The sequence below is a fragment of the Lethenteron reissneri genome, chromosome 27, assembly GCF_015708825.2.
Source record: "Lethenteron reissneri isolate LAM-NWPU_2019-01 chromosome 27, ASM1570882v1, whole genome shotgun sequence".
NCBI lineage: Eukaryota > Metazoa > Chordata > Hyperoartia > Petromyzontiformes > Petromyzontidae > Lethenteron > Lethenteron reissneri.
In genome coordinates, this window is record NC_083805.1 from 2,026,886 (window position 1) to 2,051,724 (window position 24,839).

General features: G+C 49.7%; 1 protein-coding gene across 2 annotated transcripts in view; it reads right to left on the bottom strand.

Moving 5' to 3' along the window:
- Positions 1 to 1,214: 1,214 nt before the first annotated feature.
- Positions 1,215 to 24,839, bottom strand: part of LOC133348310 (clathrin heavy chain 1) — a 42,996-nt gene continuing 19,371 nt past the window's right edge. Inside the window, exons 12-33 of one of the 2 annotated variants that reach the window (XM_061561046.1) lie at positions 24,584 to 24,748; positions 23,760 to 23,940; positions 23,374 to 23,537; positions 22,129 to 22,254; positions 21,034 to 21,176; positions 19,970 to 20,204; positions 18,318 to 18,440; positions 17,758 to 17,903; positions 17,004 to 17,187; positions 15,537 to 15,729; positions 14,311 to 14,468; positions 12,943 to 13,107; positions 11,861 to 11,968; positions 11,057 to 11,224; positions 10,157 to 10,306; positions 9,383 to 9,514; positions 8,828 to 8,938; positions 8,445 to 8,615; positions 7,446 to 7,667; positions 6,466 to 6,486; positions 4,529 to 4,604; positions 1,215 to 3,242 (exon numbers count right to left, since the gene is read on the bottom strand). In XM_061561046.1, coding sequence (XP_061417030.1) covers positions 3,106 to 3,242; positions 4,529 to 4,604; positions 6,466 to 6,486; positions 7,446 to 7,667; positions 8,445 to 8,615; positions 8,828 to 8,938; positions 9,383 to 9,514; positions 10,157 to 10,306; positions 11,057 to 11,224; positions 11,861 to 11,968; positions 12,943 to 13,107; positions 14,311 to 14,468; positions 15,537 to 15,729; positions 17,004 to 17,187; positions 17,758 to 17,903; positions 18,318 to 18,440; positions 19,970 to 20,204; positions 21,034 to 21,176; positions 22,129 to 22,254; positions 23,374 to 23,537; positions 23,760 to 23,940; positions 24,584 to 24,748 — 3,279 coding nt within the window. In that variant the 3' untranslated portion in view covers positions 1,215 to 3,105. The remainder of the gene's footprint in view (positions 3,243 to 4,528; positions 4,605 to 6,465; positions 6,487 to 7,445; positions 7,668 to 8,444; positions 8,616 to 8,827; positions 8,939 to 9,382; positions 9,515 to 10,156; positions 10,307 to 11,056; positions 11,225 to 11,860; positions 11,969 to 12,942; positions 13,108 to 14,310; positions 14,469 to 15,536; positions 15,730 to 17,003; positions 17,188 to 17,757; positions 17,904 to 18,317; positions 18,441 to 19,969; positions 20,205 to 21,033; positions 21,177 to 22,128; positions 22,255 to 23,373; positions 23,538 to 23,759; positions 23,941 to 24,583; positions 24,749 to 24,839) is intronic. The other variant, XM_061561047.1, reaches the window with a different exon arrangement.

Here is a 24,839-nt window from a genome sequence, read left to right on the forward strand (position 1 = left end):
TAGATTTTGGGGTTTGTCGAGCGTGGAAGCGCGTGGGCCGCGCTTCCAAAGTGTTGCAAAAATGTCGGCGGTGTTTAGGATGAGAGGGGAGGGAATTTAGATCCCTTTTACTGCCGTGGCCAAACTGAGACCAAAGCGTCACAGATACGCGGGGGCAAGCGACAAGGGGTGGGGGGGGGGGGGCCGGCGCCGTTTTGGGGGTTTTTTTGTCCTTTATAATTTTTTGCTTTATTTTTTTTTTACTTCCAATATGCGTTTCTTTTCACGTGAAGAAGCAAACAGCACTGGTGCCACGACTGACTCAATGTACAGCACGCGGGGAATGGAGGCGACGGCTAGAGGAAGCAGCGGGGGCAGGGGGGGGGCTCAGCAATTGTGTGTGCCGCATAGCTGAACGCTTTCTACCACAGCAACGCGTGGTGGTGAATGTACCATCGCTCGTCATCCGCCATCATGGTAAACGTCCAGTAAAACTGAAATTTCCAACTGCTCGTAGTAAAAATTTACATACATGAAATCATGTAGGGCGTTTGGGGGGCGGGACGATGAGTGATTTTAAAACTAGGATATGGTTAGGACCATTCTGGCTACAGGGCCAGAGTGGTGGTTATATGTTCTCAAGGCGAGGCATGTGGAATTGGGCTGCAACTGTGAATAGGGCTGGGGGGGGGGGGGGGGTTAAGGCTGAGACTGGGTTAGAGTTCGTGGAATAAACCACAATATGGTATTGCGGTGTTCACTACAATACGGCGTTCTTTGGCCAAACAACAATTCTAGCATTGGCTAGGTTTGTGGTTAGGTTTATGATCAAGGTGGGAATCGTAATAAGAAATGTGGCAAAAGAGGGCTGGGAGGGGGGGGGGAATGAATTAGCTTCAGTGTTTGTTATCCAAAACAAGAGGGCACCTGAAGGAACTCAAAGCCGACTCCACGTTTACCATGGCTGCCCGTCAACCACGCGGCGCTACACCGCTTTGCGCTCCGACACATGACCGGGGGGGCCCTCCCCCCCCCCACCCAACACCCACCGCACCACACACCTGGTCCCAAATCAGAGCCCAAGGGGGGGGGACGGGACATGGCAATACTGATCTATCGCCAGGCCCCACGACCACCCAAAAATTCCTCGGCAGCTACACGCAATAAAACAGGGGGGGCGGCGATTACAGCGATCGACTACACACGCAACGGAGAGGAAAAGAGAAATAAAAAAATCACCAGCGACGAGAGAGTATTATTATTAATTATCTAGTCCGCACAAATTAAACGCGCAAAGACAGTTACACTAGCTATACCGTATTTTGTGAACAATCCTCAAATCTTACACCGAGCGTACTAAGTACATATATAATTTGCTAAATTTTATTCATTTTTCTGCTGTAAATTTGTATTATTTAGATCATTTTTTTGGTAATGGGACATGGCTTGTGCCGCACTCCAGGCTTAAATCAACGACGCTTGCGGTGGCAAAATTCTTCCCGTGAGCAAAATCGAGAGCGAAACTCGTATAAGCGCGCCGTTAACAGACGCGCCAGAAACCGGACGCGATCGCAGATAATGCTGGATCAGACACGTTGCTCTGCTGCTGCAGCTTACGCGGGTTACACATTCGAGTATGGAGTCAGAAAATATAAAATAGCATTGGGGGGGGGGGGGAGGTGGGCAGGGTGAACCGAGCGAGACGGCGGTAGCAGCGCACCGTGGCCAGGAAGTCAAATTGATCAAGTTGGGAGTTCGTGCTCGCAATGGGGGGCCTGCCCCCCCCACACTCGCTCGCCTGCCCGCTGTACCGTTGTTTTGTGAACCAGTAGGACGTGTGGCACGGCCGGGGGCCCTCTTCTTTTACTGGCGCAAGCAGCCGACTTAAACAAAACAAAAACGGGTGGCAAAGAATAATGAGCCAAGGTGCACCGCGGCAGCACGCACGAGGTTCGCGACAACGCCAAGCGTGGCTGACGACGCGCGTTCACAACAGAACCCCCACCTCCTACCCCACCCCCCCCGTTGGCATTTCGTTGTCACTCTCCATCCTGCGTGTGAACGCCCGGACGACGGCGGTGTCACGTCTGTAGGACTGCTCGCGGTTTGTCACCCCCGGAGGGCGAGGGGCGACGAGTCGTCAAGCCGGCGATATGTCTGCCGAAGGAGCCAGCACGGGGCCGCTGGAGGAGTCCCATTACAGCTCGTTATACTTTAGTGAAAGCCCTCCGCATGCCTGAAATGCAGATTTTTTCCACAGCAGGCCACTAATAATAATATCAATAAAAATAAAGCAAACAAAAAAAAACCATGTATGCCAACAAATAAAATCAACACAATCACACACTTTGCTTCGGTTTAGGGCGGGAGGGGTTTGAGAAACTGGAAAAAAAAGGAAAGGGAGATTACAACATTACATTCTCAAAACGGTAGGAAAGATCGTGGCCGAGCAAGCATCCCACGCGTCTGCGACGTGAAAATGTAAATTTCACAAAACACGCGGCGCTGGTGTAGCAGTAACTCGTCGCCCACCGGCGGATCTGCCGCAGTATAGTCCTCGCCCCCCCTGCCCCCCACCAGCCCCCCAACCCAACCCAAACAAGCACGAATCACAACCTCCAGCCGATTTGCCCTCACACGAGACACGTTTCTCCACCCCCCCCCTCCCCCGATACCTGCCCCTCCCCCAAAACACCACCCACTAAAGAAAGCTTATAACGGAGTGTGGCATACATATCCCCCGAGCCGCCGTCGTCGCACTTAATGAATAAAACAAACGAAAAACGCGGAACCCCTCCGACGCGGCCACGTTTATTTCGCGCTCCAGCAGAGGGTCGTGGGGGTTGGGGCGGTTGGTCGTGGTCCCCCGTGCTGTCGCCACCAGTGGACAGGAGGAGCTACGGAGACACTTGGGGGCGGGAGAGGAGGGGGAGGTCGCCAGGGCAAGAACGAACGACGCCACCGCTGCCGCCTCGCGGGAATTCTCTCGTGTAGTGTCGTAGGAGACTCGCGGGCGGTGGGGGGGAAGGGGGGCCCCGGGGTCGAGGGCTGGGCCGGGCCGAGCTGGGCAGGGCTGGGCAGGGCAAGACGGGATAGGACGGGGCAGCACTGGATCGGAGGGCCTCTTCACATGCCGTATCCGTACGGCGGTTGGCCGTAGGCGCCAGGGGCGCCAGGCGGGTACGCGGCATAACCGAATCCGGCCTGCGGAGGGGGCGGCACCACTGTGGCGGGGCCGGCGGTGATCATCAGCTGCTGCTGACCTGTGGGGAGGGGAAGGGACAAAGGAAGAGAGGGCCGGGAGTTATAACGCCGGGGGGGGGGGGGGTTAACGCGTGGTGAACGGGAACCCCCCGTCTGGGGTTGTTGGCGAGGAGAAGATTATCAAGTTCATTTTAACCCTTTCCCATACGGATGGCGGACATGTACTTCATCGGTATGTCTTCCGACCTGAAGGCTCCCACAAGGCCATACGGGTCTTGTGGCACAGTTTGCTGCCAGCTATCATAGAGCGCGGGGTTGTGTCGCGACAGTAATCTGCGGCGAGTAAAAATGTCTTTTAAAAACAATGGCGATATGCCTCTAAATAAAATTGACGCTGAAGCGCTTGAACGTTCTGAGATTCAGCAGCGAACGGGACCCATCCTGCAACTCGGAGATGTCTTGGAACGGGAAAGGGTCAAGCATTGAACGATTCTGCGCCAACCTCTCATCTCCGCCGAATAAATTGACGGAGGGTAATGGTTCAATTTAAGGATACATTTGTTCATATTTCTTTAGTTTCTAATGTATCATGACTGTTGTTCGCATACAGCTAACGTTCAGATACAATTTTTAATAATTTTAGCAAAATTAATATAGAACCGATTGTGAGAAACGTGACCCCAATGCACGCATCATCAGCATACGAATACATTTTGATTGACGAATCATGACAAGCCTTTGTTCTTTTGGAGTTACACGATTGCAATTAACTTTTGCAATGACGCGCGGACTTTTTTTCTTTCCACACGCAACTCGGTGCCTTCAAGCTCGAGTCGATCGGAACTGAATAAATCAGCGTCATCGTTGCACGCCCATCGGTCGCGAGTCCACGCAGATGGAAGGGGATAAATAGGGCGTATGAATAGACTGCAGAAGCACACCGTGGAGGGGAGGATGAGCATATTTTAAGGTTTTTTCGGTAAAATCACGTAGGTAAAAAATTAAAATTAATAAAAGTAAAATAAAAAATAAAATAAAAAATCACGACGTTTCGGAGGCAACACAAGCTTCCGTCTTCAGGTGGAACCGTCACAGCACGCTTGCTGTATCAAGTAAATGAGAGATTCCAAGAGATACTACCCCGTATATATACTGGTTGGGGGGGGGGGGGATGGGCCAGGAACGGAATCACGTCGTGATTTTTATTTTATTTTTTATTTTACTTTTATAAATTTACATTTTTTACCTACGTGACTTTACCGAAAAAACCTAAGAAAATGAATACTTGCAGTCACGAAAGCTTCAAATCAAGGATGAGCATCTGACACAGGCGGTTAGTGCTCACCGTATACGATGGGAGTAGCCTCAGCGGCCTGCTCCTCCTCCTTGCGCACGCTCTCCGACGCGTCCAGCTTGTCCACCTTTTCGGTCAGGCACGCACGCGCACGTACGCACACACACATCCCGTCACGTGGACGAAAACCCTTGGTGGGGGGGCTCCGTGGAGAAAAACGGGAAAGCGCAGCTTTTGCAGCCAACAGCCATTCTCTGTGCGATGAACCTCAGCCCTCCCAGACCAAACATGCTCCTCTTCCTGAATGTGTAACGCCCCTATTGGTGGCCGCACACCATCCAGTCAGAACAAGGAGAGCTGCTGTAGAACAACAAAAAGGGTCCCCCCATTTAAAATTAACACTTTGATGAACGTTTTAAAAACAAGTTATTTAACTGGGAAGGTTTTTTTCTCTTTTAAAGATCGCGATTCTTAGGCCGCCAAATTCTTTTCGCCGCCCTCCCCCCCGTATGATTTTATTTTATTTTTTTTCCTCCACAAATATGAAAAATGGACAGGGATTCTAGTGAATCTGGGGGGAGGGATGCAGACTAGTGGCTTCCTTGCCGTCTGCTTCTGTGGGAGAGAGAACACGACAGTACCGCGCGATTTCTGCTAAAGCCTCTCCCGGCTGGCTTGCGATTGCCGACGACAGGAAGGCGGACCCCGGTATCGGTGGTGCCGCGATGCGAGCACTGCCACCCCGTGGCCAAGGATGCCTGCGGGGCGCGGCTCAAAGACCGCTCTCAGATTACCGCGCTCAAAACCCCGTCGCCAAACTATCCAAGGATGGCTTCACGGTTGTTTCTAAATTTTACGGATAAAATCTGGCATATTGCCGACAGGCCACAATCCACCTTTGTAAACGCAAGAAGTTTCAGTTGAATAACTGGCATTATCAATGTTTATATATATATTAAATAAACATTTAGGGACCTTAATTGAAACAGCATTTTTTTTTTTATCTTTTCAACACATGTGCTCATTCAGTGTTGCTGTTTGGGATGAAATGTGCGGCTAATAATGTCAGTGGGAGAACGTCCGTCACCACTAAGCATAACCCATTCAGGACATTTTTTACTGGAAAAACTGCGACTGAATGGGAAGCCATCCACCTACTGGACGTCTAAATGGTATGAAAATCTAAAGCGAGGAGGGCGCAGTGATCCAGTCTGGTAGAGACGGAACAAGTTACATCTGGGAGGAGACTACACAAAGGAGGAGTTAGCGGCAAGAATGCCCGGGTTAATTGTCGTCATCATCGTCGTCGTCATCAACATCATCACTCCTTCCTGGGGAGTTAATGGGTTAGTCCGCCTCTACAAGGGAAGGGCAAGCAGCCAGGCAAAATGCAGGGGCGCTACGGTAGCCACCGGCACAAGTTTCCAAACACTCTGCCCAGCACTGTGACACCATCATACACATCGCTACCACTGCAGCCTTCCATTGCATTACTACTACAATTGTTACCCCGTGTTATGTCCTATACAATGTGATGTGCCTTGCTTGGGCAGTGCCACCAAAGGGTGACAACAATACAAGCTTCCAGAATACCAATGATCAGCGGCATCGTTCACCTACTCTAACCCACTCAAATTCAAGCTAAATCACTCGTGGACAGAATGTGACTTATGCTATTGCGAATGTGGAAAATAAATTTGGTTGCGTGGCCAAAATGGCTTCCTGCCTTGTGGGTGCTGGGAAAAGCCATTCCACTGAAGCAGCCACGAGGCCACGGATCTCAGCAATGCAAACGCAAACTTAAGTTGCCATTCGACGTGTCAATTTTCAGTTTTTTTTTTCGTTTGCAGCACTGGATAATAGGAGGAGGGAACAGGGGGGCGCGGTGTATTCACGCTTGTGGCAGATGCCGCGAAGGGTCAACTTGGCAGAGTGTTGTGGACAGTGCCGGGGGCAGAACACAGAGCAAAGGGAGATAAACCGTTCACCTTTGCCTTCATCTCATCCACCTGCAAGGAGAGGCCAGAGGAAATGCTCAAGGATCGAACGCAGGGCCCGACTTCACGGTGCAAAGCAAAACAGGTAGAAGACAAGCAAGTGTGTACTAGATTTCTCATCGTACAGGTGGGGGGGGGGGGGGATAAGCAATCCGAGAGTAAAAACTGATTTAAGCCGAGAAACAAAACCCAAGCGAAAAAGTATTTTTAAGTTCCCGTGAATGACAATCAAAATCATTGAGCGAAAAAGAGCGAGTGAGAATTAGGGGTTGCCACGGCGGTATTATTTCAGGAAACAGCATTTGACGACGCCCTCTCCAAGCTGTGTTAATGCTCGTTAGATCCGTTGCTGAAGTGATCGTTATTTTAACAAAGCTTTTGTCAGTGTGGTGGAGACTAGAATGATCAATCACAGGATTATATCACCCCTTTTTCTAGTTTATTCAACACACTAAAGTAATGTACACATTAATGTGTCGATTGCAAGTGAAAAGTAACGCATGCCGAAACACCGAATGTTGGCTTCAGACTCCAAGACTTCACAACTGATTGGTCCAATCGGTTGACCATGAGGAATCTAACAGTGAAAAAGGCCTAATTCAATCGAACTTGTTGCTGCTTTGTGATGTAAAATACTGCCACTCTGAATCGAAATCATTGCAGGCAACAAATCGTGAAGGTTTGTGAACGCGCCCAGTAGGGCGAGCAATTGGGAGTGTCGACTGGCCTTGGGGGCTGGCCCATACGTGATGAGACAAACACAGGACTGGAGGGTTATTATGGCGGCTATCGATTGACTCATTTCAGGGTAGCAGTACTTCACACGATTCCCCTTTCTTCGGAGGCAACGTCCATTCAGTGGAGACATCATCGGCACGTGCGGCTATCTGGTTAAGGCGCCTGCCCGGCGACTATGCGGGCAGACAAATACATGCACGCGCGAGCGCTCGCTTGCCCGCACGCCCGCTCACCTTTGACAGGTACTCCCTCACGACCTGGATGAAGTAGGGCATGGCGAAGTCCATGATGTTGTGCCTCCACGCCTGCTCCAGAATGACATCCGGCCGCAGCAGGTCGTAGCAGGAGAAGAGGCACCCGGCGAAGCACTCGTGCTTGCCCTCGCCCAGGAACCACGCGAGCAGGTCCTCCGCCAGCTCCGTGTCCTTCGACTCGGCCGCGTACTGCATGGCGTCCTGATTGCACGCACGCGGGGCCGGGGAAAGGGAAACGGTAGTGGCGGAGGTGTTTGTTTGAATCGTTACAGCTGTACACGAGAGGCACGCCTGTCGTTATCTCCCCACTAGTGATGTTGCGTGTACTCTGGTGAGGTGCACAAATGATAAGGACTCCCCCCGTGTAGCCTTAACAGACTGTTGAAGGCAAGTGCTGTTCGTGAGCACCTACGAAGGCCGGCACGGCACACGAGGGGGTGGGTGGCCAGCACTATGCCCGGCCACCTTTGTCTCCCGAGTGGAGATTTTGACGCATCGCACCAGGTACTCATTTGATGCCGAGTCGACCTAGGGGAGACCCAGGATCAGTTGAGATAATCGTCACAAGTGTTGGCCATGAGCAGGCTTCAACCCTCGAGTCGCCGAAATCGTAGCGCAGCGCGCAAACCACTGCACGCCCACTCCCCAGATTCTAATCAACACGCGCACTTTAACACTCCTCCACACACAGACACCTAAAAAGATAAATATCCCCCGTATGACCACACAGGCTATTGGGGCAAGTGCTGTTATCGAGAATCTATGGGCGGCGGCACGGGCGCACGAAACTCGGGTCTGCTGGGTTCGTAGTGCAGCGCGCCAACCGCTACACCAGTGCTCCCCACACACACACACAGATCCAGTAACGTCGTACGTGCTCTTCTCAGGCACTAGCGGCAACCGCCCATCTAAAGCCTTGCGCACACCCTCAACACCCCACGATCCTGCGGGAATCGCGGAAGGCACGCGCAGCAGCACCTTGTAGAGGCGGTCCTTCTTGCACAGGTCGACGCTCTGCTTCCAGCGGTTGTTGCCCTTGTAGAGGTAGGCGGCGATGCGACGGAACTCGATGAGTTCGTGCTTCTCCAGGCGCTGAGCCAGGCTGATGTTGTCGAAGTTGTCGTACGCGTCGATCGAAGCACGCAGGCCCTGGGAGAGGCAAGTCACAAATCTAGATTGAAAACTCATTGCTTTAGAACTACTTTGTGTTTAGTCTGTTGTCCTTCACTCCCGCACCTCCGACTTGTACAATGCAAATAGTTAAACTTACATATTACAAATGATTAATTTTCACGGGGTACGGAGAGAGACATGGGGCATACAGGTGAACGGGCCCAAGTGCGTGAATGTGGCTGCCTTACCTGGTAGTCCTCCTCCTCTATGAGCAGGTTGTTGAGGGCCTCGTTCACAGCCTTGTTGTTGTGGTTTTGCACCGAGCGCAAGTATGGCTTGACCAGCGGCAACTGGTTCACCTGCGGGACGATGGCAGCGAGCCATCGTTGAGCGAGAGACAAGACAACCGACAGTCTATACACGTGACCCGGAGCGAGCAGGATGAACCCTCACGTTCACTTCCGTTTTGTGTTGCGGAAATACACAACGCGCTCTAAAACCTGGGTGCAGGATCCTGAAGTGACGCTACACTGTAGATAATTCAATATTTTGAACAGTAATCTCACGTAAAAACTGTACGTTACGAGCAAAGTCTAAAGGGCGATTTTTTTGTTGAAACAATTAAATCTTATGGAGGCTCTAAAACCCCTAAAAATACACATTTCTTTCCACTTTTAAAACGACGCGAATGCCACATCAACGCGCAGGACAGACTCGGATGTACAGCCGTAGACATTTACTAGCGCCGCTGCCCCCCACAACTCACCCACCACCCCCAGGTGGCCAAGCAGCCGCACACGCACCTTGCTGAAGTAGGCGACGGAGCGCGTGTGGTCAAGACGTGGCGACAGCACCAAGAGCAGGTCATTGAGCAGCAGCGGCCTATACTCCAGGTAGAAGTGCGTCGCTTTGTAGTAGAGCTCCACGTTGGCCACCTGCCGCCGGACGTGCAAACCAACGAGTCAGGACGCGGCGACGGTACCGGCACGCGACGCCATGGTGACAAGTGCCACACTCAGCATCGGTTCCCCCGCGTTGACCGAGCGGCGGTGTTAGAACCGCGTGATGTGGGGAAGATGGCCAACGTCGACGTGGGAAACGGCCAGAGTAGAAACGTCAGCACTTTTAAAGCACGTTTGTCTTAATGTTCCGGGTGTTATTATATCGTGTACCTTTAGCGGTGGACTTGTGCAAATTGGTCACTCTAAAAACTTGCTACGAACAACTAAAATAAGATATAGCATAAAGACACTACGTAATTAAGTTGAAAAAAATATATAGTTGCAAATAAGTAAAACGTTCAATCTTATTGGGGAAAAAGATCTAGACACAAAAGATGTTTAAGGTGATTTAAAGTAACCCAAAAGGTCTAGCTCATTTCATTCAATCAACTGATAAACGGGCCTTAAAACCAAACGCTCTGGTCGTTAGATCTTTCCATCCTAGCATTCAGCGACCCCACGAGACGTGGTTCAACACTAGACGGGGCTTGCAGTTTGACCGGTTCGTTGAGATTCGGCAGTGCGGTTCAAATCGCGGTGGATTTGGCGGACTGGTCCGCTGGCGCCCTTCCCCACCTTGGTGATGATGTCCTTGAACTGGCTCTCCTTCCATGCGTCGGTGGGGTGGTTCATCATGGTGAGGATGGCATTGTCAAACTCCTCGTACTTGTCGTACAAGAACACCAGCTCGCCCCACAGGTGCGCCTGTTCTGCGGCTCGCAGCACCTGCAGGCGGGCAAACGCGGTGGGGAGCAATCGCAGACGTACACACGAGGGCGGGCGCACACACACGCAATAATTCAACACAGCCAAAAAGAGAGAAACAAGATTCAAGGAGATGTCTGTAGCAAGGCGAAGTGAACAATCTGGTAAGTTAATGAATTCCAGTGGCTACATCGAAAATTGGTATCACTATCCAGAAGAGAGGAACATCTTTTTAAGCCCTGTAAGCAGCGTTCATCGCATGTCATTAAAATTTGAGTTATTCCCGGTGCTGGAATGAGTCGAATTCAGTGAAAAACTAAATTTACATTGATTTGTTTTGGGATAATCTATGGCAAATCGGGGCTCAAACTATGAACTCAGTGCACTTCCAAACGCTGCACCACAATGTCGATCAGAATGAGAACATGTATTTATCCAGGAGGAATCCGATGAGCTATGACGCTCCTTTACACAGATGTCCCAGTCAGGGTGGGTTAGAGAGTTACAACAACACCACAAAAAAAACGAGAGTGCAAAGCAGAGAAAAAAGTTAAGCAAGTTAGAATAAAGTACAAATTGTAAATGCGGCCCAATTTCACGTCACATTGGGAAAACGTCGCACGTTCTCCCCCGAACCGTCGGCTGAGCAAGCACCGTTTTTGTTGCATTCAGTTTATTGTCCTTCCCCCGCACCTCCGATTAGCGTGGTTGGCTACGAACGGTGCTAAAGAAGTTCAACGCACACACAAACATACATTCATACGCACGAACCTTGGGAATGTTGACGCGGGACCAGAACAGCTCGAGATGCTCGCGCATCTTCTGCGGCTTGAACTTGGAGTAGAGGATGGCGAGCTCTGTGAACATGCCCATGTGAGCGCGCTCCAGGCCCAGCGCGGCCTCCAGCAAGGAGATCAACTCCTCGAAGTAGCCGCGGTCCTGCGTGTACATGTGTGTGTGCGAATGTGCACGGAGCAGAACATTTTTATACGTTACAATGCAAAGCGTCCGGCGTCCAAGCGGCAAGAAGTTTGTGCTCGCCTTAAGCAAACGATGAACTTGAGAGTGTAGGAGGAGAGAAATTGAAGTAGGTGCAATTATATACACGTAATAATAAATATGTTGTATGATGTGTATCACTTCAGCAGAGTGGTGCGCTACATAGAGCACTTTTCAATTCCCAGTGATTACCCACGCCTTTTAGGGGGGAAGGGGACGGAAAAATAACTACCAGTTTGTGGGATGTTAGCAGTAGTTGTTCTAGAGGTTTAACTAATGCTCGCCATTGGTATGTGAAATTTCCACAAGTTTCTGAGGACAGTAAAACAGGTACCTGCCCTTATCTGCTAGATATAATAATGATAACACACATCAAGGCGTGATAGCTCCCATTAAAGCCTTGCGTGTGCAAGTTACGGGTGACCACCACATTTGCCACGTGCAAGGCTGTCCAGCCTCCGTCCGTTTGTTTCGGGGGAAGGCTTTCCAGTGACCCTTCCCCCTGTGCGAACGGGGATTTTTCTCGTGACCGACGCCGAGATTGACACCGCCGAGTGCGCGGATGGGAATCCTTGCCTGGTAGTAGTTGATCAGCTCCTCCAGCTCGTCGGCGTGTACTACAATGTGCAGGCCGCACATCTGCGCGAGGCGGAACTCGCGCCCATCCACGCAGCTGAAGCACACCTGGGGGGGACAAGTGTCGGCGCACGCACACACAGGCACACACACAGGCACACACATATGCGCATCAGAACGATGGCAATGCACGGAAGACATAGCAAGGTGTGGAAGGACAAGTTATCAATGGAAAAAGGAATTCGGTCTCATACCGTTGTAATGTTGGGACAATTTATTTATCATAAATTATTATAATTATAACGTAATCCAGGAAATGCTCAAAGGCACAATACCTGCATTAGGGATCTGGATTGGGATTGGTGACCTATTCCTATTTAATTACTGTTTTACGCATGGAAGGAAATTAGAATACCTGGAAATTTTCACCAGGCATATGAGGCGACAACACTAAGGTAAACAGATGGGTTCAAGAACCCACTTGCTGCACTGCCATCTCCTGGCCATCTTGTAGTCCAGCTGGTTTTACCAATCTATGTTTTCATCAAACCTTTGCCTTTAAAGCTCTGGATTACAGGCGTGCACCGCTACGCCAAATGGTTACCTGCTTTTGTCCTTAGAAATGTTTAACCTATTTTAAACCAGATGTAAATAACAAACAGGTTGGATAACCAAATAAACCTCAGCTTTTACGTTCATCTCCTTGGTTCTTTCGGTAAAGTCACGTAGAAGGGAAGTAATAAAATAATAAAAATAAAACATAATTGTTGTATTATGTTTTAATTTTATTTTTATTATTTTATTACTTCCCTTCTACGTGACTTTACCGAAAGAACCAAGAAGATGAATCCCTGCAGTCACGAAAGCTTTAAATCGAAATTTTTACGTTCATCTTAAGGAAAACTCTGAAGGAATTTTTATTTCGAAACTATGCCAAGCTTTGAATTTTAAGTCTGCTTCAAAACGGGCTGGGTGCATCACAGAAGGCATCGACGGGCAGGGTCCGCTTTCTTCTCCTCCTCGTTTCTCGACAGGCGACAACAATCGCAATGCAGAGGCAGGCCAGAGCACCACCACCCTACCTCCTTCCAAGTGCGCGTGGAGTTGGCCTTGCGTGCACTGTCCACGGCCGCCTGGTACTCCCCGAGCAGCACCAGCGTGGAGGCCAGCCGCCCGAAGTTGGACACGTTGTTGTAGAGGAGCTTGGCCGCGTCGTACATTTTCTCGTCGTAGCATCGGTCTCCCACCTGTGGTCGCAAACACAGAGAGGCTCTGTAGTAGCAGCGGTGGAGTAACGACTGCTCGTCTAACGGTCATCGTGAGCACTGCAACGTTCCCTTCCATCTCCGTCGCTCCTCAAGTGGAAGCACACATTTGTTGCAGCTGGGCTTGTAGGTTTTTTTATTTTGAGGTTGTTATTCCCCCCATCCTTCACCATTTCCGAACAGGGAGAAGGAGGCTTAAATGAACAAATTGGCAGTGTTATACAAGTCCAGGACATTTTGCTTGTTTGTTCCACCTGTTGGAAAAATGTAGCGCTACAGATTTCGTTCCACAATTTCAATTAAAGGGAAATTAATTTGAAATGATAGTTTCAAATAATGGACTACACCGTATAATTCGCTTCGATTCAGCGTATATTTTCCCACCTCAGGTGGTCCCATTTCTATTGAGCCATGGGCTGTCCTGTGGTCTTCATTTAAAGGAATATACACATCCAAAAACAATTCTCTTACCTTGTGTACATGCATATAGGCTGCGTCCTGGGCTGTCCAATATAAGCTTGGGGCTTCGTCAACAATAAAACATATTTATCGCGACACAAGCAATCATCATCAGGTATAATGAAATAGCGACATAGAATCTAACCAGAAAACTATAGACAGACATGTAAGCAGACAGATATCACCAAGATACATAGCGAGAGCAACCCAGGAAAAAATTAAGCTCCAAAAATTAAGATATTTATCGCGGTCAACACACAAGCATTTGTATCGGAGTAGCGTCACTGCAGTGCCAAGATGCAGCACTTGGCTGTAAGACGCAAGATCTTTGTTCTCACCAAGGGATCTTCAAAGTCGTGTCGGACAACACAGGGCGTCAGGCAGCTGAGCTATCTACAAGACAAGCGTCAACTTAAAGTTTATGTTTTCGTAGCGGAGACAATGATCCATATGGATCAAGATGAGGGTTGTTTGTGTTGTGGGTTCCGTCTTCTGGCACAGTAGGGGGCACAGGTGGTGCATCAGCCAGTCGTCTCAGTCAGTCGACCTGTGGCATCTGGGTCTGCCCCGTGAACTCATGCCAGCGGGCGTTCGACACTTCGTGGCCTCAACGTGCACTTAGCCTGGCACAAGCGTCGTGGTGACGGCACAGCCAGTTAGTGGCGAATGGTGGTTGTTGTTGTTGTCTTGCAATTAAAGAATGGTATTTGGGAGCGTTGCTCGCACCTGTTGGATGTGTGCGTTGTTGGGCCCGCTGATGAACTCCTCCAGCTCGGCCAGACGGTTGGTCTTGGCGAGTGCGAAAATGAGCTCCGTCTCCACGTACGACTCGCGCGCCTTCTTGCGCGCCATCTGCAGGTACTTCACCAGGTCTTCCCAGTCATCTTCGCACGTGCAAGCACGCACGGTGTAAGTGGTAGGGAGCAGAGGGAGATGAGAGGGGGAAAGGAACGAGTATGAATAACAGATTGTTCCAAGGTGTTTTTAAAGACAGCGGAAAACACTTTTTACATGGGCCAGTCAAAGCAAAAACTGGAACCTGCTACAGGTAGCAAAAATCCCAGTCATACAGATTTATGAATAAGAATCTAAATATGTATCTATGCTGGAGGCATACGATAAGCTAAACAGCTCGTTTTCATAGATGTCCAGGAGGGGCAGGTCAGAACATTACGACAAACTATATGGCCAATAAGAGCAAATTATTTTAGAACCCACTCATTTCCAATGGTGAGCACATTATTCACTGTTATTGGCCACAAAGAAATTGGAATCAGTAAAGTTATGGCACCTCCGATGGTCCCGACCAATTAAATATCTGACCTTGGGCTTATGGACCAAGCCATCGAACAAAGACGGCCATTTCATCGCGAGCTTTCAGGTGCGCTTCTGCGGCCATCTGGAACGCTCATCATTCCAATATCAGGAAGCCACTGGAGGTATGCAGTTATTAATGTAGCAAATTGAAAACGAATTTCTTTAGGACTGCTTTATGTTTAGCTAGTCGTCTCTCCTCTGCACCTCCAATTAACATGGTTGGCTACGTACGGTGCGAAAGAAGTTCAAAATTAGAGATTATATACGAACTTTTTTTTTTTACCAGACAAGGCCCCTTGAGCTACATAGCTCTCTTTCAGAAGCGACCTGACCACAAATGATAGCCCAACAGCGGCTTATCATGCGGAAATATATAGCAGCAAATACGGAATGCACGGCGATTCTAAATGTGGAGGGGAAAAATCGGAGAACCCGGGGAAAAACATCCATGCAACAATGGGGAGAACATGAAAACTCAAAATATACAGATGTCAGGGTCAGGTTCGAACCCACGACCTCCTGCGTACCATGCAAGGTCGTCAACATCTCGCCACTGTGGCACCCAACATAACTAAGAGTCACGGGGGGTGGGGTAGGGTGGGGGGGGTCGGCAATGTGCGGGTTGGCAGACGGACCGCTCTGGTTGGCCGCCTGCACGACGTCCATGTAAGCCGAGGGGTCATCGGCCTTGATGTACGAGTCCACGGCCTCCTTGATGAGGCCCTTCTGCAGCTGTGCGCGCGCCAGCTGGGACCAGACCGCCGGCTCGTTGCAGCGCTCCGCAAACTCGTAGGCGCGGTCCAAGTTACCGATGTGGTCAATCAGCACCTGAGCGAGCGGGCAAGTACCTCTGGTTATCACAAAGTTTAGACGGGGCTCATCTTCTTGGTTCTTTCGGTAAAGTCACGTAGAAGGGAAATAAGATTATTTTATTTTATTATGTTTTATTTTTATTATTATTTCCCTTCTACGTGACTTTACCGAAAGAACCAAGAAGATTAATCCCTGCAGTCATGAAAGCTTTAAACGGGGTATTTAACTTCCTGCAAAGGGCGGCGAAGGCGCTACCACGAGGCCATGTTGCCACCCTATATACAGGGTGCTTCAACATTTTTGTAACATTTAGATGGCACAATCGTTTTTTATGTACAAAGAACAGATAATAGACTGTAACATGATAACAAATGTAATGTTAATAGCTTCAAAAAGTCAAAGAATCTCCACTTGTTCGCCATCATTGTCAACACGTGTCTGGAATCTTCTCCAGGTGGTCTCCAGAGGCCGGAGGCACATTTCTTGTGGTATTGTTGCAAATTCTCAGAAGTGTCAACATTTTTTTAAAGTACCCTGTATATAGAAAAGATTGGTATCATTAAAGCTCTGTCACCACTGGTGCCATCAGTTTCCACTCTGGCCCAAGGACTCAAACTACTGCAACAATTGCTGCAGTAGTAACAATGTACGTTAAGGGACATCACGAAAATCCACATTTATCCAGTTATAAATAATTCTGCTTACATTAAAAATGGCACTTTGCAGTTACAAAAAATTATAAATGAAATATGAATAAAGATATAAATATATGTGCAAATGCACAATTGCAACGACTGCCACCATGCTCTATTACAAGTTAATGCGTGCCATGCTAAATGCACTGAGGCCACGTGACGTGTCGAAGGAGGTCAAAGGAGAGACTCAGGTGTTGAGGGTAAACCGAATGAGGTGACCTGCAACTTCACCACCTGTGCTCTCTCCACTGTGCCACATGTACAAAAATAAAGATCTCCCATCTAGCCTTTACAGACTGTTGGGGCAAGTGCTGTTAGTGAGCACCTATGATGGCCGGCACTCTACACGAGGGGATGGGGTGGCCAGCACCACACCCAACTGCCTTTGTTTCCCCAGTGGCTAGATTTACACACCGCACAAGGTACTAGGCTGAATTTACCTAGGGGAGGCCCAGGACCAGTTCAGATATTCGTCACTCATGTTGGCCGTGAGCAGGAATTGAACTCGGGTCCCCGGGTTCGTAGTGCACCGCTGCACTACCGCTCCCCACATGTACACAAGCACACACACAAGAGACGTCGACACCGCCGCACCTGCACGGCGGAGGTGTTGACGTCGAACTTGCGGAAGATGGCAAAGGCCTCCTCGTAGAGCTCGCTGCTGATGGCGATGTTGGCGATGTCGGGAGCGTCATAGTTGTCCAGGCGGTTGATGTACTCCATGACGCGCGAGCGGTCAGCCTTGATGGCCGTCAGGATCAGGAGGTTCTGCAGGTTTCTGAAAGTGTTGCAAATAACAACAAAGCGTTGCTTGTTTACGTACGACCAGAGGACACCGAATTTCAAGTCCGTTTTCAATGCAGAGGAATATGTGCCACTAACTCTCATCCTGCCCTTTAGCGAGCAGCATTAGCCGATGTGACTTTACAGCATCAGCCTCAAGATTTGAAGAAAAATTATTTTAGAAACGCATCTGTAAAGTTATGCATTATAAACACACATTACTTGCGTTTCATGAACACCGACTGGCTTGTGGCATGCAACCTTGCGTCGTCACGTGATCTCTCAATGACCAGATTAGAAGTTGCCATACCAGTTGCCCACTAGGGGGCAGCAGCGATCAGATTTGTCCACTCATGGGAAACTTACTTTTTTTACTCAACAGATACCCAACAGAAACCAGTAAAACAACCATTTGTCCGTGACGATTGCTGGCAACGATCACCACGAACTGCTCCTCTTGTGCATCACACGTCACCATGAGCACACGACTCTCGACTCGAAGCTTTCGCACCAACCCCTCCCTGCCACCCCCACCCCGCCTTCCTTGGACAAGGTCGGCACGAACCGGTGCTCGCTGAACACGGAGTTGTCGAGCACAATCTTCTCCAGGAGCTCGATCAGCTCGTTGGGCAGGTCGGCCGTCATGAAAGACTTGACAGTGACGGACACCTCCTCCGGATCTTGCGTTTCAGACAGGGCGGTCTGCACCACCTGATCGGAGCACAGTAGCGGAGCCATGGGGGTGGCCCCATCGGCATTGTGAGCACACACAAATGAATCCAAGCGAGGGACACCATGCGTGTGCGTCCAGCATGGCACAAGCACCCTGGTAATGTCACCACCACTTAGTGGCGAACGGCGGTTGTTGTTGTTGCTGTGATCACACAGACGCAACTCAATGGGGGGCGACAATGAACGGCGATCACATTTAGCGCATCACACACTAAGCACATTGGGTGCGTGTGTGCGGTGGGGGAGGTTTGAGCCATTGTCAGTGTGGGGGGGGGGGGGCGGTCTATCCAGCGTTTGTAGAGCAGAGTTGGTGTGTGCTACCATTCGCCAGTGAGAGCACGGAGCAATAGGGGTGGGTGGTGGTGGTGTGTGGCGTGGCGGCGCGGGGCAAACCTGATCAATGAGCTGCCGCCGGAAGGGATTGGACTCCTGGAGCACCTCGGCCCACAGGTCCGGGTCTTTACGCCGAACCAGGTAGCGCGCCTCGCTCTTGAACAGCGAGTTCTCGTTGCACACCTGTCAAACATCAGCAGGAGGCAGCACCGAATGGCACCGAACCGTCAGGGTACGGGCGGGACGACTATGGTCAAAAGGCGACGGCTAGAAACTTGTGGTCTGATCGACAGGTCGGTTTCGTGGTCGAGTACGAAGAGCAGCGGCGCGCGTTGGTTTTCACGCTTGCGCTAACGAAGCCGGAGGCCGGAGATCGATTCCCAGCCCCGACGGGTAGCGTCAGCGGCGAGCGATATTCTCAACCAGCCGTGCCGTGGGCACTCCCTTCGCACGCTCGCTGCTTTGGCAAGCATGCCAGAACTACGATCAAATAAACCCCATGACCTAGCATACGGTATGGAAAGGCCTTTATTTAGCAGTAGGGTTGCATTATAGTTTTTGTTATTTTGAGCTGAATTACACCAATGAGCCGTTAAAAACAAAAAGTTGGGAATAAAATCCACAACGTAGCGATGTTCCTAAGGCAAGGCCGAAGTTGGCTTCCACACATTAAAGACGAGGTTAGGCAACCCTGTGAGGTGAATAAGAGGTCAAATTGTAAAACGGGATTAAGGCGACTTTTCAGCACTGGCGTTAGGATTAGAGGTAATCATAGCCTTAACCTCCTTCATCCAAACACGCAGTCCCACAAACGGTCTCCGAGGTGCATGCAACCCGCACGCCAGCTCATGAGCCACGCTCGGATTAAATCTGGCAATCCGTCATTCACATTTGTACGTCAACACCCGACATCATCATGACATACATCACCACACAAAGTACTGGGACACAAAGATCCACCAGGACCCCATTAAAGTATTTCAGGGTCACCATTCAAGGTAAGCAACATCGTTTCAATTTTAGCATCTCGTGGGTATTGTCGTAATTCATCTCATTTGTACCGTTACGTTCAATTAGCCTAAATGTAAAGATGCAGCCCCTTTAAGCTGGTACTTGGCCTACTCTTCCACGCTGGCTAGACATCTTGCAAGGTAGGAGAACTCGCACTTATCCCACCACGTGCGACCTGGCGATCGACTGTGTACTCATTTATACTGCTGGATGGACAGAGGCGATTGGGGGGGGGGGGGGGGGGGGGAGTTAAGAAAATAACCCATCGATTCAGATGCCGCTCCGGGATTCCCAAGGCCAGTGTGCTAACCATTCCAACATGGCAGCAACAGCATAACATTTGCATAAATCATAATCCTCACATGGAATATTCAGCACATGTATTGTGAGCCTAAGAATCGGTTTTAAAATCGATCTGTCGTTTTATGCCCACAACCTACTTCACAATGAAGACAAATATCCCCCATTTAGGTTTAACAGACTTTTGGGGATAGTGCTGTTAGCGGGCACCTAGAGAAACCGGGCTGGCACCACGCCCGTTCGCTTTTCTCTCCCCAGTGGTGATGTTTACATAGCGCACCAGGGACTCATTCGAGGCCGTGTCGACCTTGGGGAAGCCCCAAGACCAGTTCAGATGATCGTCACTGGTGTCGGTGGCAACGCGCACACACACACATACGTAACACGCGCAAACCACGTACGTTGATGAGCTCCCGGTCGCAGGTGCCGCGCTCGTAGGCGACGCAGGCGAGGTGCGGGTCGCGCTTCTCGCAGTACTTGCCGACCACGCGGCTGTCGTAGAAGGGGTTCTCGCGCAGGAAGCGCTCGGGGTTGTTGTTGCTGTCGATGTAGATCTTGGCGAGGGCGTTGTGCGTCGCCGGCTCGTCGCAGCCCTCGTGGATGCGCGACTCCAGCCAGGGCAGCAGTAGCTTCAGCCTGCAACACAACGTGGCGTCACAACAGAGGTCAAACGGTGGCTCCCACTGCAGGTGCGTATTGAGTGGAGGGGGCGATTCTCCTTAAACATGAATTTGTTACAGCTTCCAATCCAAGAATATAAAAAAAAATCCCCACGCTATCGATCATTGATTCTGTTTGACCATACTTCACCACGCTGGTTGGTGAAAGAGGCACCTAGGATCGGTTCAGAAATCAGAATCTTTATTTAGCCTGGAGGAATCCGATCAGCTAAGAAGCTCTTTTCACAGATGCCCAGGATGGGTGGTTCAGCAAGTTATAACAGCATATCACTCGAACCGACATTAACCACGACTGGGAATTAAACTCTGCTCACCGATTTATAGCATTCATTTGAGATCTCAATTACAGTCCATTCTCCTCTATAATGTGTTTTCATAAAGTGAATATATATAAAGTGATTGAGTGAGCAGAACTACGTCACGTGAGTAGGAATAAGCGGTTGCTGTCTCGGCAAAGCATCGCTTCTAGATGCTACCCACGCGCCTCAGTCTTTGTTCAGCCTGCATACGCATCTCACGTGTTATGGCAGACGATGCTTTACCCTATATTATTCATTATAACGAGATGTCTTCATAGCGCGGTATTCTTGAGGAATGCAACGACCGCTTTATATAACTTTACAAGTTCGCATATACATGCAAGCATATTACAAGGCACTTACAGGTCTCTAACATTATAAAGAGTGGAAAACAGCAAAAGCTTAATTCAAAGCCAGGAAAACAATAAACTATAAACGACCCTGGGGAGGGTGAGAAACGAGTCGTCCGCGAGCGAAACGGCACACCTGTTTCTCTTCTCCACCTCGGCCACGAGCTCGTCCGTGGAGAACTGGCCCCGCACCACCATGATGAGGTTCTTGATGATGTCCTCGGAGCAGTCCACATCCAGCAGCCCTCCGATCACCACGGGGAGACGGCTCGGGTTCACCTGAACCAATGACAAAGATCCCCCCCCACCGTAGAAGCTTTTATCAGACTATTACAGGCAAGTGCTGTTTGGGAGCACCTATGAAGTAACGGCACTCATTTGAGGCAGAGTCGAACTAGGCGAGGCCCAGCATCAGTTCAAATAATCGTCACCGATTGTTGGCCGTGAGCGGAAAACTAACTTGGGCCACACACGCACACACACACAGGATTACCGTAAAGTGCATCTTCGCGCAATCTCAAAAGTCACGGTCAGGTGCAGTTGTTTTAGTTATTCCGCATTTGCTTCCTCCTTCCGACGCTTTTTTATTAACGTCATGTGATGCATGAAGACGTTTGCATTTGGAAACTGCTACAGCTGAACAATGCACACCCGCATTGTGCTGGAATAGCGTCCGAAAGTTAACGTCACAACCGCTTGGAAAGTCACATTAAAAAAGTGGCCTAATTCATCCACATGGGACACAATTTTGAAATGATCTGCAAAGAAAGTCAGTTATTGTCAAATGACCAATAAAAAAGAAACCTCTTCTTCCAAGGGAGCTCAGGTGGCGAAATACCATGCCCTAGCATTTAGCTGGAACACCGAGATCCTGAGTTTTCAAAAGTGATCCGTTAATGGTCTCAAATCACCCAATAATGAACCATCTCATAGGTACCCTAATAGAATATTTCTCCAAAACACAAGATGAATATCTATATATACCTGTGTTAATATTAATTAAATTTGGATGTTCAGCATGCAACGATATATTTAAGAAAACAGTTAATTCACACAAAAGCCTGAGGGTGTAACGCAAAACGCACCTCCCGAGTCGTGTCCGTATGTTCGCCCACTCGCGCGAAATTTGGTGTGCGTTACACAAGTCGCCGTTATTTTAATACTGTCGTTACAGGAACACAAAAACACGAACGCGCGCGTAACACGCCGACATGTGCAGCAAAGGGCGCACCTTCTGCACGTAGATCTCAATGTACTTCTGCAGGTTGTTGCGGTACAGGTAGAGGACCAAGTCATGGACGAAGTCGAAGCGGTCGCACACGATGATGAGCGGCAGCTGATCCGTCAGCTTCGCCTCCTGGCGGGACAACACAACCACGCGCGCACGGCACCCCCAACCACGGTGAACGACGCCCCGCCACCCGTCCCGTTTTTAAATCAAGCGTGCGCTGTAAGAAGTGAGCACACGTTGCCGGTGAGCTATGCAAGGTACTCGACACGCTGGGAGATATTTTTTTCAAACGACGGGCAGAATTGGAGGAAACTGCGGTTACTAAATCAGCAAAACTCTCGCAGACGGGACAAAATCGACACGTGCATTATATCCCATCCAGCAAGACGCCGCGGGGGATATAGTCACCTACGTCTCGACGCAGGGAAGACAGAGGGAGCAGGTTTCTAAGAGGCTATCGCAGTGGAGTTTCTGTTTACCTTGTGTAGGTCCTGATTGTCGGAGAAGCGAGGCAAAGCACAGCAGTGAGGACTGGCCAAACAGAACTCGGCTACATAACACACAGGGTGGGTGCTGCGGTGTGCTTCAGAGTGTGGTTGTATATATGTGTATAAAAAAATCAATGTCCTTCCCTTGCCTGGATTAAATATTAAGAGCCATTACGCAAATGAAATGTCCATAACCGTAGACGGAGGCAATTAGGTTCAGAGTAATTTTCAGAGTGGAGATTTTAGGCATTACAATTTTCAAAATGGAGCACACTCGGACGTGTGATGGCGGTGCGATTTGTTTCATCTCCACTTCAGAGCGGTTGTTAAGCTTTGGTTATTTTTAGGAGACATTACAGGGTGGTTGGACAAAACGTAACGATACAACTCATTGTCTTCATACACACCGACTGTGGTATCCATCCCTCCCGCCATTAGAGAAGAGCAACATTTGTGAAATCAGCCTATTGAATATATTTTCTGTTTCAAGACGGTTTTAACGACAAAATACGGCAAGGTTTTTTTTATTGCGCAATTTTTTTTGTATATTTTGACATTTACCTTTTGTTTTCTTATGCGATCGACCCACCCCCTGCCATTAGAACAAAGAATTTATACCGCCAGCTCATGGCTGTAAAAAAAAAAGACCGCACTATTCCATGCCCATTCCACGAAACTAACAGAAGAACCTTGACAGCTCCCATCTCTGGAAAAAACCCCACTCCCCACCCCGCCAAGAGAGACACGATGCACGCACCTTGAGGAAGTTTTTGACGCGCTCAGGGTCGTAGCAATTGCTCTCGCGGCAGATCCGCTCCACCTCCTTGATCTGGCCGGTCTTGCAGGCCGCCTGGATGTACTTGAAGTGCACGTCAGGATCCTGGCTGAAGTTCACAATGGAGCCCAAGAAGTAGAAGAGACCTGCGGTGGGGGGTGGGGGAGCACGGAATACCCGGTGTCACGCAACCACGCATCTTGAGATATTCCTGCAGAGTCGCCCCGGTAAAGTGGGCGGCACACAGGTTAGGCCCAAAAGCCTTCAAATGGAAGTCGACGTGGTAGAGCAGCTTCCCTGCCACCTTCCTCCTTCCCTCCCCTTCCTCCCCCTCCCTCCTCAATCTTGCAAGCTTCCTGTGACCTCACCTTCGAAGCTCTTGAAAGACTCAAAGAGGTCGATGAGGGCCTGGGTGCCCAGTTGCTCGTGGTACTTGGAGGCCACCTGTACGCAGATCTGCAGGTTCTGGCGGATGTTGGCCGACAGCATGGCTCGCAGGCACTCCAACGAGTCCTCCACCGACAGCGAGCCAAAGTAGTTCACGAGCCACTGCACACGGCGAGCACGGGTGGAGGGGACACGGGGGCACGTTACTAAATGGCAAAGTAACACCGTTCACGATACGTGCATCCGCCCGGGTTTAAAATTACAAAACATTAATTTTCATTAAGGAAGCTTCAAACTTGTGTCGGTCAGCCCAGGACACAGAGCCTCTGCAAATATTTACGTAATAAAAACAATCGTTTGTGATTGACTTTCTTTAGCAACGCAAACGGCTGAAAAATGGATGGCTGAAAAAAAAGTCTTCCACTTTTGTTATCGTGCATTCTTCCTCCTTTACATTTGTAGTCCTGTACCCTAGTGCTCATGTGGCCAGGTCGCTTATGAAAGATAATCTAATAGCTCAGTGGGCTTTACCTGGTACAATAAACATTTTTGTATAGATTTTTTTAAAAGTAATTTGTTTACCTTACCTATACTTTGCACTCCTATCAGTTTTTGTATTTTTTGTTGTAATGTTCTGACCTTCTACTGAACTTCTGTGAAGAAGAGCTTTATAATAGCTCATTGGATTCCTCCAGTATAAATACATATTCCGATTCACTTAATAAAAGTCTCATTCCAACGACGCACCCATCATCATTTCGTTTGCCGAGTTTGAGCAGTGGGCGGAGCGGGGGCACTCGCTCACCTCCGGGTTGAGCAGGTGCGTGTGCACGACGGCGCGCTTGATGTCGTACAGGTCCGTGTAGTGCTCCAGGGCACGCTGCAGGAGCCCCGCCTTCTCGCACAGCTGCGCCACGTGGGCACGGTCGTAGTGCGAGAACATCTGGTTGCCTAGGATAGCGTCCGCCACCTGGAGGCAGTATCATAAAAATGATAACGACGACAATGATGTTGGATGTAGACATCCAGCCATGCGCAAGTGCGCCTCAAGATTCCGTACA